Below are 17,288 nucleotides of genomic sequence, written 5' to 3'. Positions count from 1 at the left end.
CTGCTTTAAGAGGTGAGCAGAGGACTAGCTAGACACTCACTTTGGCGAGGCAGAGGTCAGGGTAGAGGTGATGTTGGCTGTCGGAGGCATTCTCTGAATGTTTCTGCAATCGGCCATGCTTGTGTCATGCCTGCACATGCCTGAGACACAGCAGCTGTGGGATTCCTGCTGGACAGTGTGGGACAGCTGTGCTCACACCCAACTGCTTCCTCCCAGCACATCTTTGGTCAAGACACAAGATGTTCATAAGGTCTCATTTGCTGGGAGGTGCTTGCATTTAAAAATGCCTATTTGTCTCTTGTTAAAAGATGCAGTAGTTCCATGATCTGCATCTATGGAAGAAACTGCATTTCAAAGCTATTTAAAAGACCATCACAACAATCCTGAAAATCTGTGCTTATTTACCCCATCCCTTTTTCAAGTGTCATAAAGCTGATCTTTGTTAGAGGCTGTAACTGCTGACGCCCTTGGCATATTCCTTTGCTCATTGCATGCACACTCCCACAATATCCAGCACCAAACAGAAGGAAGCATTCCTCTGCCATTCGAAAATCAAGCAAGAAGATGGCCGAGAACAGAGTCCCTTTATGCAGCTCAATTTGCTCGTAGCACTGCTTCACATTCCTCTTTGTATGGGGTAAGTGGAGAAAGAGTGTTCCTCAGCTCCACTGTTTCCAAGCCCTGGCTGCACAAACAGCCCAGCACCAAAACCAAGTTGCAGAAGGAGATCTGGCAGCATGAGGAGCTGGGACAGCCAAAGGGGAGAGCCCAACCTGAGTGCCCCTGGCAGGGATGAATGACCAAGTCACTTGGGGTCGTCAGGGCAGGGGGCCAAAGAGTCCAGCAGGGGAGAGCATCCACAAATGGCATCTCAGCTACACTGATTCAATTGCTTTTCTCATGACGTCACAGCAGATCAGCTCCAACTTGCTCCCAGAGCCACAGGAATGGAGAGGAAGCAGTTTCCTTCCTCTCCCAAAGCAGTTCCTCGCATCTCTTGCACATGAATTGCAATACTCTTTCATGTAAACTGGTGCACTGAGCCCAAAGCTCTCTGGGTCTCTTAATGCTGTTCCAGGTCAGTGCTAAATCAGGTTGCCCCAGGGACTTCAGCAACGTTTTTCAAAGATTTTTACATGGCCCAAAAGCCCCGAGTGCTCAGGATCTGGCACTGAGCCAGGAACTCCCACACTCACCTCTGCCTTCTACCAAGTCACTTGGACCTTTTTTTTATGGTCAGGCGCTGTAGGGAAGGTGTTGCTGCCAATTTAATTCACAGGCTGTTGTGAACACACACTTTCCTTAATATTACATTTAAGAAATCCTAGAAGTGCAACCCAGACAGAAGCTTTGCAGGAGATTAAGGAGACCAAGCATGCCCCAGTTCATTTGTAGGACCAGCACCTTGTACCATGTTTGCCTCTTCACTACCACACCCCACCTCAGGGAGATTCAAGGAAAGCTACCAAAAGTATGGCCTGCAAAGGCAGCTGCCAGTTGATACACAGGCCATCAGGGTTAAGCAACAGCTTCTCTTTAGTGCATCACTTAGCTTATTACAGGATGGCAGCTTAAAAGCCCTCATAATTATCCAACAAATCAATCTAGACAGTGATATTCATTGCAGTCCAGTATATTACATTCATCTTCCCTTCCCTCCCAGAGAAGAAGCCACTGCAGTGTTTCTTTATCATCTTAAAAAGCAGGAAGAAAAAAAAAATCCTCCTCTCCCTGCACACAGGCCAGAGTTTTCCAGGAGTTAGTAATGGTTTGAAAGGCTTCTCTCTGGATGCCCTGAATGCAATTTGAAGCATCCAAGGTTCCAAACAAAGTCAATGAGAGTTGCAGGTGCTCAATGCTACTTAGGGAAAAAAAGAAAATTAAAAAATAGAAAGCCTGACACATCCAGCTCAGAGCAGCCAAACCCAGAGGCCCATAATTGCACATCCCTATTGAAAACACATCTGTAAAAATCACTAAGAGCTACATGGGGAGGGGAAAAATTGGATTTATATAGTTTCAAATCAGGGTTTTATAGGACATTTCAATCCAGGATTTTAAGAACAAAACACTGAGCTACAGCCTCTGAGGCAGCCCAAACCCAGACACAAGCATTGAGAATATTTTGCATCAGAAGCCTCAGCAGAGCTTTTTGGAAAGGCATGACAAAAGATTCAAATCAGCACAGAAAAAGATATCCTTCCCCTCCAGAAAAGAACCCCAACTCTGACTCTGCATTTTGACCATTTGCAATGAAAAAGAAAGAAATGTAATACAGTTATCATCTCACATTAGAGATGGAGCAGTATAAATACAGTTACAGAAGGCAGTCATCTTAACTGCAATACTATATAAGGTATATGGTAAATATATACACACATATATCTATATAGCATACAGATATATTTCTTCTATCCAGTGCAAAGGAAAGAAACTGATGCTTATCTCCAGCAGGATTCAGCAATAAAAAGTTAAACTGCTACACAATTTAATGCCACACAAGATAAACAGAAGGAGAAAAGCAGGGGGTAAGGTCCTCTCTAGAATCATGCAATACATAAAAAAGCCTGGCGTCTTACCTGATTTTCTCTTTGAAGATCCATAGTCCCTGAAAAAAAGACAACAACAAATAGACATGGTTAGAGCTGGGAACGGTGGTGAGAGAATGGGTGCCTCCCAAATTTCCACCCATATGCTCAAGGGCTCGAGCTGCGCCCTCCCTCCCTTAAAGCGGAGGTGAGGGCGGCCGGGCATGGGCGGGCGGGGGCCGGGGCGTCCCGGGCAGCACCGGCCCGGCAGCAGCACCAGCTGGGGCTGCTGCGGCACCGGGGGCTGGGGAGCATGTGATCAGCCAGGCAGAGCGAACCATCCACGACCAGCAAGGCAGGGGAGAGGGGTGTCATTTTTTTCCCCTTTAAATTGTGCTATTAAATGCACAGCTACTGGATTAACCCTTAGCGTCCCCCCGGAGGGGAACGGGAATGTGAACTGTTTGCTGCAGGGATGCGGCTGCTCCATACTAAGCTGGTGTGGCTGGCAGTCCCGAGGCTAATTAATTTGTGAATAACCTCCAGTCCTCTCCTAGTTGTCTCTGACAAGCACTTGGAAAGCACAAGGAGGAAAAAAAAAAAAAAAAACCAAAACAAACCCCAAACTTTGTTGTTTCTTCTTTCTTCCAGCATAGAACACGCACCCTTACTTTTCCATAGTGATTTAAAGGGTGCTGGCACCTCTACTCCCGCAGAACAGCTGAAACCCCAGACAGCTGCTATGGGAGGGGAAGAAATTACAGAAGGAGCTGCAAGAACTGATTCGGGATAAGCAAAACTGAGGACAAAAATACTTGGCTTATGGCTATGCTTCCCCGCGGTGCTCTCCCGAGCCTGTCAGCCGCAGCCCTGGCGTGGTCTGCGCAGGCAGGAGCCGGCAATGCCAGCCCGGGCAGAGGCAGCACCGCTGTGCAGGCACAGTGCCCGCCGCACCTGGCAGAGCTCGTGCTGGCGGAATCGCCCGATGGCAGGTTCTCTTCGCAGGAATCCCACCAGAGGGGCAGGCAGTAGCCTCTACATTTTGGGGGGCTGGACTGTCAGAAGTGTGGTTTTGTCTCTTGCACCTTGCTCCATCCTCCAGAGGATCAGAGAGGGATTATCCCAAACTGTTTATTTAGAGAGAGTTTGGGGCCTTAGCTGAAGAGCCCCCAAAGCTGTCTTGAGGGCAGAGTTATGTCTACCTGTAAATTCTGTTTCTCCCAGAATTCTGTGTACATCCCCATGCCTTACATGTCTAGGATTTGCTTCCAGTGACTAATAATTGGGAACTTTTTGCACCCTCCTTTAATTTCCCACTGTCATTTCTACTTCATTTAAATGGTTGTTTTCTTAACCATATCTGCAGCTGTATTTGATGTGATGATGCTACTGCTCATAAATAAGTTGCTTCTTCTACAGAAGTGATATCATATGCAAATATAATTCCTGTTATATGGTGCCTGAAACAGAGATCCCTCAGACCAAGCCAGGGATGGTACAGTCCCCGAAATGTAGTCCTCTACCCCAGCTTGGCTCCTATGCCAGTCTGGAGCTTTGTGGAACTGTCAATACAGCTCTCCTGGCATGCAGAACTCAATTCACATGATTAGAAATGGCATAATGATTGATTGATAGTTAATTAGAAGAAATTAATTTATCATTATAAAATAGTTATTTGCATCACCAACACCATCCCATTCACAAGGCTTAATGAAAAAAAAAAAAAAAAGCCAAACAACCTGTGGGGCTAGCTTTCCTCTTTTCATTTAGTCTTTCTGTAAGTTTTAAAGTCAGCTTTAATTGGGTTCTAATTTTGGAGTTCCTGAAAAAACCCAGGTACCCCATGTCTCCCTGCCTTGTTACTTTTTCATAAACCCACATTTCACTCATTAAGTCAGGGGAAAGCAGTATCAAATAAAATGAAGCTTGAAATAAAATCTTCATCTCCACAGTAAAACTCTGAAATCCAAAACTTGTTCCTCCCAGCAAGGACAGAAAAAAAAAAATAGAAAGCAAAGAAGATACAGCAAATAATCTCTCTGGCTGTGTAAAGTGCTCTTTGTGTACATATTCTTCACCTCTTTTCTGCTAAAGAAGAAAGCCTGTGTTGCTGCTTTGCAATAGCAGCAGCAGCAAGGAGCCGTGCCTGACTCCATGTTTAATTTTTTTAGTGTCTTACATATGATTCTGCATATGATTCATTGATATATCTTCCTTCTCCCAAGTGATAATACATAAGGTTAATACCTCTCAGCCTCACTGTTTTCAGTGAAGCATTAGTGTGAGGCTGAAGTATTGGTTTATGTCTCCAAACCAATAAAGGAAATTATTTAATGGTTTCTCTTAACCGTAACAATTTCCAAGTAGAAACTCTGATCTCCTGCAGCCCAGACTGCACCTGGCACACCGTTAACCCTTAGATCAGACAAAAAATGTGGTCTTGCAGAAGAAAAACCTTCCAAGGAAAGGTACAATCAATGCCATATCTGTAGCTATGCAGGGAAGCTCACTTCCTTTTCAGCTCTTGCTCTTTTTATCTTTTCATCTTTATACACACACATATTTCCATTCTTCTTCCACTTCTATATGAGAACAGACACCACCATCCTAACTCTACTGCCAACCATAGCTACAAGAATAACAATGAAAGCAGCGGGTGGAACTAAAATAGCTCTGGCAGGTCTCTTCATCATCCAGGATCACTTCATACTGAACAAACACCTATCTCAAAAATAGCATCTTTCTAGCCTTTTCTGAGTTAGAATCTAGCAATTTTGTTTAAAGTCTTCCTGTGAGGCACCACCTTTAGCTGATGCTGAGCCTCATTACTGGCAAGGAAAATATTTCCTGCTGCTAATGGTATTAAAACATAGCTGGTGCCAAGCATGTCACACAAGCTGGATACACTCTCCTTCAATGACAAAGGAGAGGGAAGCTGGATCTCCTTTCTCATCAGCATTACCCCAGGATAACAGTACTAATTTGGAATATAGCAATGAATGTGAAAGGAGGACCATGAACATTGCTATAAAGCTGACTGCCTTGTTAGCACATTAAGCTAGCCATAGTCAGTCTGGAAATTTCTGAATCATAAAAAGATCTTATGTTGAATTAATATGTCACTTGCAATCTAATTTAAATATGAAGGTTGTATTAACAATGTAATGGAAAAGTTTTATGGCACATCTTTAGGGACTGACTTTGCTGCTGTATTCAGTGAGAGTTCATAAACACTGATTTGTGTGCACATGTGTTTTGATCTATCTAAATACATACAGATACACACAAACAGTGGCTCAATCAGAAAGTTGTTGAAAAAGTGAGGAGTATCCTGACGTTTGTTCAATAGAGACTAAGAAATGTTCCAAGTGGAGAAGACTGGAGGTGACTAGATGCATTGGTGACAGTTGTGCCTATTTTCTCATTCACTTTGATTTATATCTGTCCCAGAGGGTTTCTCCTCCATCGCCTGTGGAAATCTGGCAAGTCTGCAGAAGCCTCTTGCAGGACCAGCTTCCCTTGGAGGTGATGGGTTCACTCAGGGGACCTCATCCCTGTGGGACCCATGGTGCAAAGGCTCTTTTGAAAGCTTCTCCACCTTGCTATGGGACAGCTGACTCAGAAAGTTCACTCTCTGGGATTCCTCCTTTCCCAGATACATCACACTTTAGCCTGGGGCCTCTGCCTGTCAGTAAAGCAAGGCTCAGCTTCAACTCATTTAGTAGAGATTTCAGACAACCATGAGTTTGAGCTATGAGGGAAAACAGTGCCTGCAAAACATGAGGAGCTGTCAGACCCACGGAGCAGCAAGGCTGGGGGAGCTGCACAGCAGACATTGCAGCAGACGAGACAGAAGCTAAAGGGAGAGTAAATCATCTTTCTGTCTCTTTCTCAGTGTTTGCTGTCCAAAGGAGATGAGACAGTGGCAAACTCTGAGTAATGGAGGTCAGCCTGTATCCTCGAGAGTATTTTAATACATAAATTGAAATTGTTCTGTATTTGTTGGCTTTTGCTAATTCATGTTTAAATACATTGTAGTCATTTCTGTTCCCAGGCTCCTTAATTCCTAAAAGTCTTTAGTGGTGTGGGCAGACTGTGGTGGAGATATATGACATTTCAAGCAAACAACTCAGATTATCATTTAATCACCAATGATTTGCCAGGCAGATTAAAAGCACAGAAATATTTTCACAAGGAAGTCCACTCTCTCCTTCCCAACGCTTAAGTTTGCAGTCAGCAATGAAGACAGCTTTTTCACAAACTATTTTTCTTAGCACTGCTATCAGATTCTCTGAGACTATTTTTAAAGTAAACCAATACAAAAATACTTAGCTACTACTCTATATGTGCATAGGAACTTGAGCCTTGAGAATATATTTGCATCTCGAAACACTCCTGATTTTCATCAACAGCCAGACTGACATCTTCTATTTGAGACAAACTCCAAAACCGAATGTGACTGAAAACTGGCACCTGCCTGTCACCAAGGACTATGGTTGGAGGAGCACCTAACACCTTAATATTATCCAAACACACAGGAGCTATATGGAGAGTGCAGCGTTGAAATTTGTACTCATGATACTCAGAGTGCAAAACCTGAACCATGTGCATGAAGGCATCTCCATTCCCACTGAGCTCTGAGACCCATATGACATGTAATTAAGCAAAATTAACTCTGTATGTTATGCATTGGGAATAGAAACTCAAGCAGATGGATGCACACAGCTATACATTTTTCCCCCACAGCATTCCATCCTCTGATATCATGAAACCACAGCTGATCTCTTCCCTGAGCCAAAGAAACAGATGAAGGTTTTTTTCCCTCTTTCTTCTTCATTTTTTTTTAGAAAGTATTCTGTTCATTTCCTGATATAAATCGTTGCATTGTGGAACCCTCTCCAACATGAATCTGTCCTTTCTGAGCAGAGGTCGAGCTTTCCAGCCCTGTGAGAAAGGGCCCCATTGTGGTGGTCCCAAGACTCCAGAATTCCTTGCCGCAAGCAAAAGGGACTTGTGGGGCAAGAAGAGAATCTGTCGACCTGACTTCCAGCCCAGGCATTTCTCACTGGCTGGACGTGGCCTCTGCTCCTGCTAAGAAGGGTAAACCACTGTTGTGCAATCACATCCTTAAGACACAGGGACAAAACAAAAGAGAGGATTTTGCCTTCCTGTCACCTTTCTTTTGTTTTTACAGCATGTCTGCAGAGCAAACAGCCCAACTTTATGTACTATATACTTCTGCTTAGACTGCAGTGACTTTCTCTGCATTCCATAACAAAAGTGGCCCAGTTTGGCTCATCAGAACCCAACTGGAGATCCTGATTTAGTGCTTTAGTGACTTCTGACAGCTTGCTTGAACCCAGCAACTTAAAATTCAACCAAAGTTCTCCCTGTGAAGCTCCAAGCACAACACTGGAAAACTTATTTATTAAGTGCAGAAGAGATCTCCCCTATACTAGTAGCCTTAGCTTGCATGAAAAAGCCAAGGTTGGAAGGAGATGGACACTGTCTCCTCTCCAGCAATCCATGGATTTCTATCATGAGGCAGAGATGCAGGACAAGGAAAGGCAGTATCCTCTGTTCTGCACTTATCCTGGACATTAGCTGCACACAGCACAACTTGAGCTCTGCCACCAAGCCCAAAGTGCAGGGCATGCAGACAGCTCCAAGACAAGTGACGTCCCCAAAGGACATCTCGGCCTCACATGGACACGCTGTGTTTGAGAGCAGCAGCCATTTCTTTCTTTATGTAGAAAGTTTGTTAGAAGGACAAGAGATGGGTTTGAGGCACCCAACCCTTTCCCTAAATAAGTAAGAAATGCCACAGATTTCTGTCCCAGGATTCCTCAGCAGTGAAGTTGATTGCTTGGCTCCAGAGAGCAACTTTAGTATTTGGCTCAGGCTAAAGAAATGCAGAATTAGCCTCTTGCATTTTTCACAATTATATTTTTATGATGAAATTATCCTCCTGGAGGAAGACAGAGCTTTGAAAATGCACATTCAGCATTTCACCAGGCTGTGAGATACAGGGCAGGGCGCTCTGACAGCAAAGCCCAGCCTCTCTGGCACCAGGGAGAGATGGCTCGGCACAGGCTGGGAGCTGCAGAGCACTGGAGCAATGAGCTAACGCCATGTGATCCTCTACTGCAAGGCCCCAGCCTTGCAAAAGACAACACAAAAGTTTATAGCAAGTTTTTCCTGGAAAGAAGTATAAAAACAAGGTCTTGCCTAAGAGTCACATCCTCATCTGTTTCTGGTTTACCTTGTTTATTCTTACAGATGGCAAATTTCGCCACAGGACAGAAAAACTTATTTACCTTAGCAAGAACTCTGGGTGGAGGTGTTCTTCACCTCCTCTAAACTGACCCTGCTTGTCCCTTGTGGGGAGGCCAAATTTATCTCTGTCTTACAATGACCAAGCATGTGTCACTTTATTATAGCCTTTATAGCATAAATGCTGAGTGATAAAAACAAGTTAATAAAAATTAACCATTCTCATGTGCAGGCTTTCCAGTTATGCCCTTCACTTGGGAATTTTATTACAAACAACTACATGCAGATACAACATGTTTAAAAGATGCATCTAATCACAGTTACAAATTAAGTATTGAGTATCAGAGTAATAAATTCAAATGTACCTTATAAACTGGTTGGGCTAATGAGCTTGCATATACATCATATGAATCTGATTAAGAGCTTAAGAAGTCTGCACAGGATTTGAATCTTTACTTCATTTTCTTGAACCCTCCCTGATTTGAGAGTGGGTGCCTCAAATTCTCATTTCTGTAGATGTGGGTCCAATCTCTGGTTAGCAAGCACATCATCCATTTGGGCTTCTAAACTGCAGCCCAAACAGTCCTACTGCTGTCCCTCTCTGGGGACATCTTCTGCTGTGTCAGACTAACTCTGCCCAGAGCTGTGTGTGTAGTGCCTGGCCACTGTCTCCTCCACCTCCCTGTCCCTATGGATGACCTCCCCAAAGGAGGCATCACCCATGGCCCGCCAGGCTGTGCCTGCTCATGAGAGGCAGGATGCCATCACCTCCACCAGAGCATACATGGAACTAACAATGTCACCCCCAAAATGCTCATCCCAGAAAGTCCTTGGAAATGGAGAGAGGGAAGGAAGAGGAGAAAACTCCAAAGTGACAGTCTACCAAGACTCAACTCCAGCTCCAGACACAGCTTGTCCAAAAAGGCTTTTGCCCTGAATTACTGCCCCAGGAAGACTAGTTGGAGCACAGCAGTTGTAATCAAAGTAAGAGAAGAGCTTCTGCATGTAATGCAGCTGAATCATGGTACTCACTGGCGTTAGACTTTGTAATCACTAAAACCAGGCACGGGTTCAAAAAGCAATGAGATAAATTCATGAAGCAAGGATAAATGGTGGCTATTGTACTCCATGCTCTGGATGTTTTGACCTGAAGGGTCCCATAGCGGCTGAATGCCAGAAACAGAGAGGATACACAAGGGAAGTTCACTCTGTATTTGCTTTGTTTCTTGTATTGGCTTTAAGCCACTGTAGGAGACAGGAGGCCAGATGGGGTCCAGGTCTCACCTAATTGTGGCCTTATAATATATTCTCCTGCGAAAGATCAGACTGGATTAGGATAAATTACATCCAAATCACACTGCATTACTCAGCACATTAAATTGTCCTTAATCACGTACTTTGATGGTCTAGAATTCTGCTTAAATTTACCTCCTGTGCATATTTCTGTGCCTATTCTGTTGAAATCACTGGTGAATTTCAACTGTACATAACCAGGATCTAGTGAAAAGCCAATAAGGCTCTTTGATCAAGCTTTAATAGGACTCATCATGGGGACATACTCTACTGTGGCAAATGGTTTCCTCATCCTGTCTCTTTCAGAAATGTTTTGTGAGCCTTTAAAAGCAATTTAGTCCTGATTTATGTTAGCTAAGTGATTTCTGTTGCACATGTGAGTTACAAGAAAAGGGCTCTCATCTCTATTTGCTACACTGTTCAGGAAATCAGTTATAAATGCTATAGTGCCTTCAATGTTTCTGACTTCAATGCAGCGGAAACCAGCAATCTGAGTGAATACTTCATCATCCCCAATTCTCCCATATGTGCATCCAGTACTTAAAGAGGCAACCTAGAGGATATTTTTTTTTTTTTTTTGTAAAGGGTACTGAGATTCCCTTGTCTAAGCTGTTTACCTAAGCTGTTTCCAGGAGATATTCAAGGAAACAAGCATGCAATTCTTTAATAGTGTACAAAACATATTGATGACTATCTTATAAAATTAGGTGTGTGTTCAACAGGAGTGAGTACCTCATCACATGTTCAGAGGTGAGGATTGTAGAAGGGGTGACTGAGCAAGCTCATGTGGTCAGCCAGGGGTGCAAAGCAACCCAAAAGTTTTGATGGCTTGACCTGACCTGCCAGTGGCATCCAACAAGCCCTAGGGCACAGGTTAGAGCAGGTGTCTTCACACCAGGGGACAGATGTCAGCAGGAGCTATTGCAAGTGCCTGTGGCCAGTGATATAAGTGCTGCAGCAGCTGCTGCTTATGGGGTTGCTGAGCAATGGCATTCCCAATTCTTCTCACTCCTCATCATGGCCAGAGAGACCTGAGAAAGGAGAAGTGACCCAAACAACATGTTTTGGGCAGGCTGCCTTCCTCCTGCTCTCCCCTCCTCCTCTTGAGAGAAAGCCCTTGGGAAATGCAATTCCCCTCAATCCTCACACACCACCTGTGAATACAACTCCCCCATGATGAATGAGGCTGGTGACATCAAGCCCTTGGAAGACCCACAGGACCAGGACCCTTTCACAGGAAGACAAAGCAGAAGAATTTCCTGTCTGCCCTTTTCTTTCTGACTGCCCAAGGCATGAGGATATCCACTCACAGCCTCCTCTGCACACCCTCCTTTGCCCCATGCCAGCCTCACAACCACCCCACTGTGTGTGCTGGGTTTCCTCATCTCTCCCTGGGATTCCCCACAGCCCATCCCAGTGTGTGGTGCAAGTGCTGGCAGCAGCTCTCATGCTGGAGGCTCTCACAGGGAAATCCCAGGCTGTCACTGGCATTTTTGACATTCTAAAGCCTCTAACTTGGCAAAGTAAGAAATTATGTACAGGCATTTCCATACAGCCCTGCTAGACCTCTGGGCTCCCAGTACAAAGGAGAGTGTGCCAGATGCTTGGTGTTGGACAATTTTGCATTTTTTTTCTGGTGGTGTTTTTCTGATGTGTAGTACTTCTGTATACTCAACTGGCTTTTTAGCAACATGATGCTTGGACTTCTCTGTCTTGCTGCTCCTCCTACATGTCCAAGGGCAGTTGGACCTGAAAGATTAGGATGGCAGTGTGCACAGACAGCAGATGGCTATTGCATCTGTACTTACTTTGCACTGCTAAATACCCTATTGCCCTACCTAATTTTACATCCCCTTTTCGTGGAAGATCTCTCCCCTGAATTTTTAAAATCATCTGTTGCACATATGGCCCTAAGAATGGTAAATATTTTTTCCAAGAGAGGCAAAAACTTATGATGCATGTGGGAAGACAAGATCAAGCCCACAGTATGAACTCTGACTTCATCTGGTGACTGTAGTCTTTCCTTTCCTCTTTACATTTCCTTCAGTTAGAGCAGGGAGATTAAAGCAGGGCTCCTTCCCAAATGTGCCTCAGCAGCATGTCCTCAGTTAACTGTCTTGCAACATCAAATGTCTTTTCAGCATACTAAGCAGTGTAGTTCTCTATAAGACACCAATTTTATATTACTTGGAATTGTTTTCTGCCTGTTTCTACAAAGCAGCACATGGAAATATCTTTCAAGTCATTGGGTTCTTTAATTTGCTAGTCAAGAGACATAAATCATGGCATGTAAGATCTACTGCAAGTTCATGAACTCCAGGAAATTTCTCTAATCACTATCCTTTGAATGGAGCTTTTTTCAGACACTGTAAAACTCCAAAACATAGCTAGTAAATTTTGCTGGATTGGCAACTTCTAAAAGTAGACTTGTCTTCCCTGATTACCTACCAGGATCAGACAGTCTTAAAACATCCTCTGTGATTCTAACATTAAAACATAAAAGGAAGAAGTCCTGAATTTGTCTTGCCCAGTATAACTGTTGAGATTCATTAAATTATTCCAAATTATCAGTGACAGGAACCAATTGTGGGAGAAAAATAGAGACACCTTTCCAAAGATAAAACCTTTCAAACACTAGGGTTACTTTTCAAGGTGACCAAACCCCTTTCAAATATCCAGTTCTGAGAGTAGGTCAAACTCTTTTATGCTCTCTAAAAAGAGCTGAATTACATGATACTTGCAAAGAAGCATCACAAAGTTTCCAGAGTATTCCACCCTGGGAAATATCAGACCCACTGGAAAAGGATTTATTGAGCACTCCAGGAGTGAATGGAGATGTTCTGTTTTGTACCAGGGTATGAAATAATAAATAAAAAAAGCCATGTACTTCAAGATGGTATAAGAGATTGTTTCAGTCTCAAAGCTCAGTTCTTTTTAGGAAGGAAACAAAGAAAACAGCTATTTCACCCTAGATATACTGTGGTTATCTATACTGTAAGATTCCTGAGACTAAAGATAGACAGATATACCCCTCAGGGTATATATTCTATACCCAAAATCATCAAAACTTCCAAAGAATTTTGCTTGACTGGTATTTGATAGATTATAATACTGAACTTAAAATTAACTTTGCAGAAGCAGAAGATGTTTTTGCTATTACATGTATGTTTCCATCCTAATACTTTCTTTTGAGACTTACTCAATTAACAGGGCAAAAAAAAAAATCATGTTACCCTCAAATATATGCTTGTATACTTGCCTCAAAACACCTCAAATCATGTCAACTGACTTTCTAAGGTGACCAGCATTAAATATTAAATAACTCTGGAAAACAGAAGAAAATATCTTTTTATATGCACTTACAACATAGGCAGATTGCACAGACCATGAAACAGTGCAATGTCTGAATAGACAAAAATTTTGCTGTCCAGTTCAGATGCAAATTTGGGTGTTTTTCTGACTTGCTCATGCAGGAAACAGTCAGTTTCTCCTTGTTCTTTTTATGTAACTCCTGTTCAATTCTCCATCCAGACATTAACTTTTAATTCACCTCGTACATCTCCAAAGAGTGTGTGTGTCATTTCCAATATCTTTTTCCATGTTCTATGTTCATAAAAGTGAAGAGGCATCATGAATTAATGTAATTACTTCCATCCATTCGGCTGGTTATAGAATCAGACCTTTAAATTCAGCTAAAAGAGAAATTATTGGTTCCTTCAAAATGAATGATGATTCAGGGAGTTTTTCTGGCCTGCAACATGAGGGATCTCTATTTTGCAGAGCTAAATGGCCATTGGCAGCTTATTCCTGCTTTAACTGTTCATGTTATCTGATATATAGATATCACATGTGGGTGAAGGGAAAATGCCACTGATTGTCAGGCATTACACCCCCTCCTTTTCAGTTGCTGATCTCAGTTGCTCAGTAGTATCCCAAGCTTGGAATATCAATGAGGTTCTGCAAATGCCATGCCCTGCAATCAGCTTTTGTGCACTATTTTCTCCCATTGTTACCTGAAATGCCAGAAGCTGCACAATAAGAAACCAGAGTCTCAGCAGGAACACTGCCTTTCCTACCAGGGCAGGCCATGCTATGCCTAGCAGTAGCATCTACCACAGGATGACAAGAACATCCCTGAGGTCCTGAGAGGTTTCTGTATTCTGAAGTTCACCCTGTGTGTCCAGTTCCGAGTCTGCACTCAGTGCTATTTTGAATAATCTCTCATTACGGTAAAATACTGTGAGATTCAAAACTAGAATCTAGGCACACCAGCCACGAGATGCAGCTGTGGGGATTAGGAATCAGAGCATGAAATGGAGCGTCCTACTGCCAATAACCTACTTACTAACAATTTCTTCTCCAGTCATCCTCTGGGATGAAGATAATTCCTGGAATCTTCTGCTTTGCCTCTGCTCCCTCGGCAGCACCAGCTTCACACCCATCCCTACCTCACCACTTCTGGCCTCGACCTGTCAGCTGATTTCCTCCCTCCCCTGCTGACAGCACACACCTCACTCTAAAGCAAAATGGCTCTGATCACTACATGAACACTGGGCTCTCCAAGGGCCCACAAAACCCAGCTCTGACCTACTCAGCAACAGCATGTGCAGCACCAAAAATTCAGCTTCAAGCCTTCAAGCTCTGCTGTGCATCCCATCCATTAGCAGTGCCTGGGGAGCTCTGCAGAGACCTCCCTCATGATTAGATAAAAGCTTTTCCTTCTAAATCATTGCAGAAGGAAATAAAGGTCTGAAAGAGTGAATTCCATGCAGATTAGAGGCCAGGTACATCCTCTCTGCTGGTTATTTATGTATTTTCATTTTACACTAAAAAAATGCAAGGTTTTGTTGTAGGAAGTAAGTTGCTTAATTTATTTATTGTGGTAACACTACCAAGATCCTTGTCCCAGTAAAGACACAGAAAAGGGAAAAGTGCTCCAGCATGAAAATCAGATTGTGGGTAGGAGTAACTCCACAGTATATCTGCACAGTGTGTACATATATTTATATATATCTATATATCTATACACACTTTTGAGCAACAGTCTTTAAATTTTCACTTTGCAGAAAGCAGACTTTTAGCACTTCAGGAGTTGAATGCACTGTTATTATCAGAGGCTGGAAGCAGAACTGTTTTAAGAGGCAGGGGTCCTTTTCTATTAATTCTTTTAGGAAACACACTTTTTTTTACAGCTCAGTTTTCCTAAAAAAGAATTATTTTATGCTCAGTCACAGCTCTTCACTGGTAAAGCCATGCACAATTTGGAAGATATGAGCACTGAATGATTTGGCAGAGGGATGTACTCCAAGGAAAAGAAACTGCTTACAATTTATGATATGCTTTGATAGCAGTGATTTAAAAATGCTAGTCTCATTCCAGCAAATGGTACAATAACAATCACAAGACTAATGATCTGATGCCTTTTCAGAGATGTTCACAGGTCAGATAAAACCACCACATTATACCTGCAGGATCCAGCATTTCAAAGACAGTCCTGATTGAGTTTCTCCTGGGCTTTCATCTCCACAAGCCAAACGTCGACACTATCATCCCAAAAGCTGCCCTCAAACTGAAGGTTTTTCTGCTGACACTTTCAAACCTCTGAAATACATCTGGGCTATCCCACCTCCCAGCCACGACCACCTCAACCACCTGAGCTTTTTCCTCCATATGAGGGAGCAGTGAAAGAGAAGAAAATGTTCAGTCCACATCAGGCTTTGCCAAACAGCTGGCAAAGAAAAACCTTAGTTGCTTAATACTTAAGCGACTGTGAAGGAGATTTGTCAATTTTAGAGGGGCAGGATGAGATGATCATCCATTGTCTTCTGTTGTCTTTTGGCTGAAAACAACCAACAGACAGATGGATGGCCCCCGATCCTGCACTTAAACACAGTTGCAGAAAAATTTGCATTTCATTGTCATGTTGCATTTTTCTCTTCTTCTCACAGAACTTCCCTTGGCTTGCTCCAGGGTTTCCAAGCCTGTATTACATCCCTTCACACCTGCTGGTGTCTGTTCACATTTAAAGTTGAGTAGAAACAAATACTTTTCTTATATTCCTACATTTAATAAAAGTTGCAAATTTTTTCAGAGTTCCCCCTTACTTAAAAATTTTTCCTACATATTCTGGGGAAATAAACCAGATTGTGCTCTGAGGATGCAATTGCAGGAGCTCAGAGGTGTGTGTGTGGTAGCAAACAGTACTGAATCACTGCAGTGCAGACTTGGGCTGGTGATGCTGCTCCATGGATCAGGACGTGCAGGCAGGATTTCAGCAGCACCTGAACTTTTCAATAATTTCCTTTGCTAAGGAAAAGAATTCATTTATCAGAGAATCCTGTGGCACTCAGACTCCCTCATGCTGCCAGCCTGTGAAACCCTTGAAGAGGCTGCACAAGGACCATGCAGGCAGCCCTGTGTGATGTGAAGAGAATTGCTTGTTACTTAAAAAAGCCTGACACAGAAATGAGGCTCTGCTGGGACGCCCACCTGTCTGTGGATGGGCATGGTTGAAATTCCTCCTCGGGTCCTACAGAGCAGCAGCAGCAGCACTTGTTCCAGCACTTGGGGTGAACTGTGACCATATCTTGGGCTTAGGCAAATTGAGTTTCACCCTTTACATCTGAAACTTCTCTCACAAAAAGATAGACAGATGTACTGGGTGCATTCACATTTAAATATTACACTGTGATATGCTGGGTACCAGCATACATGGTCCTTCCAAGGCTCACATGCTTGCAAGAACAACTTTTGATATTCATAGAGTCACAGAATCATTTATGTCAGAAAAGACCCTTAAGAGCATCAAGTCCAACTGTTAGCCAAGCACTGCCAAGGCATCAGTAAACCATGTTCAAAGCACCACATCTACCTGTCTTTTAAATAGCTCCATTATCCTTCCCTGGATTCAACTCAGCATCTCAATGTCTTTCTTGTTGTAAGAGGCCCAAAACTGGATATAACACTTGAGATGCAATTTCACCAGAGCCCAGCACAGGGGGACGATCACTGGCCTGGCCCTGCTGGCCATGCTATTGCTGATAGAAACTTTATAAAGCATTTTACAGATCAGCTTGCCAATCCAGATGGATCTTCTGATCTGCTCTAGCTATGGAGTGATTTAGCAGAGATTGCCTTACAGCATGTGACTGGAAGAAGACTACAGACCAACGAGATTAAATGGCAGTATTAGAA

The 17,288-nt window shown here is 43.2% G+C and overlaps 1 protein-coding gene across 2 annotated transcripts in view; it reads right to left on the bottom strand.

Annotated features, from left to right (window-relative positions):
* SH3PXD2A (SH3 and PX domains 2A) overlaps nucleotides 1–17,288 on the bottom strand; it is a 248,293-nt gene that overhangs the window by 92,577 nt on the left and 138,428 nt on the right. For both annotated transcript variants that reach the window (XM_053983427.1, XM_053983428.1), the window contains one exon: nucleotides 2,580–2,608. In XM_053983427.1, coding sequence (XP_053839402.1) covers nucleotides 2,580–2,608 — 29 coding nt within the window. The remainder of the gene's footprint in view (nucleotides 1–2,579; nucleotides 2,609–17,288) is intronic.

Source organism: Vidua macroura, chromosome 8 (assembly GCF_024509145.1).
Source record: "Vidua macroura isolate BioBank_ID:100142 chromosome 8, ASM2450914v1, whole genome shotgun sequence".
NCBI classification, from domain to species: Eukaryota; Metazoa; Chordata; class Aves; order Passeriformes; family Viduidae; genus Vidua; species Vidua macroura.
This window is presented reverse-complemented; position numbering and strand designations above follow the sequence as displayed.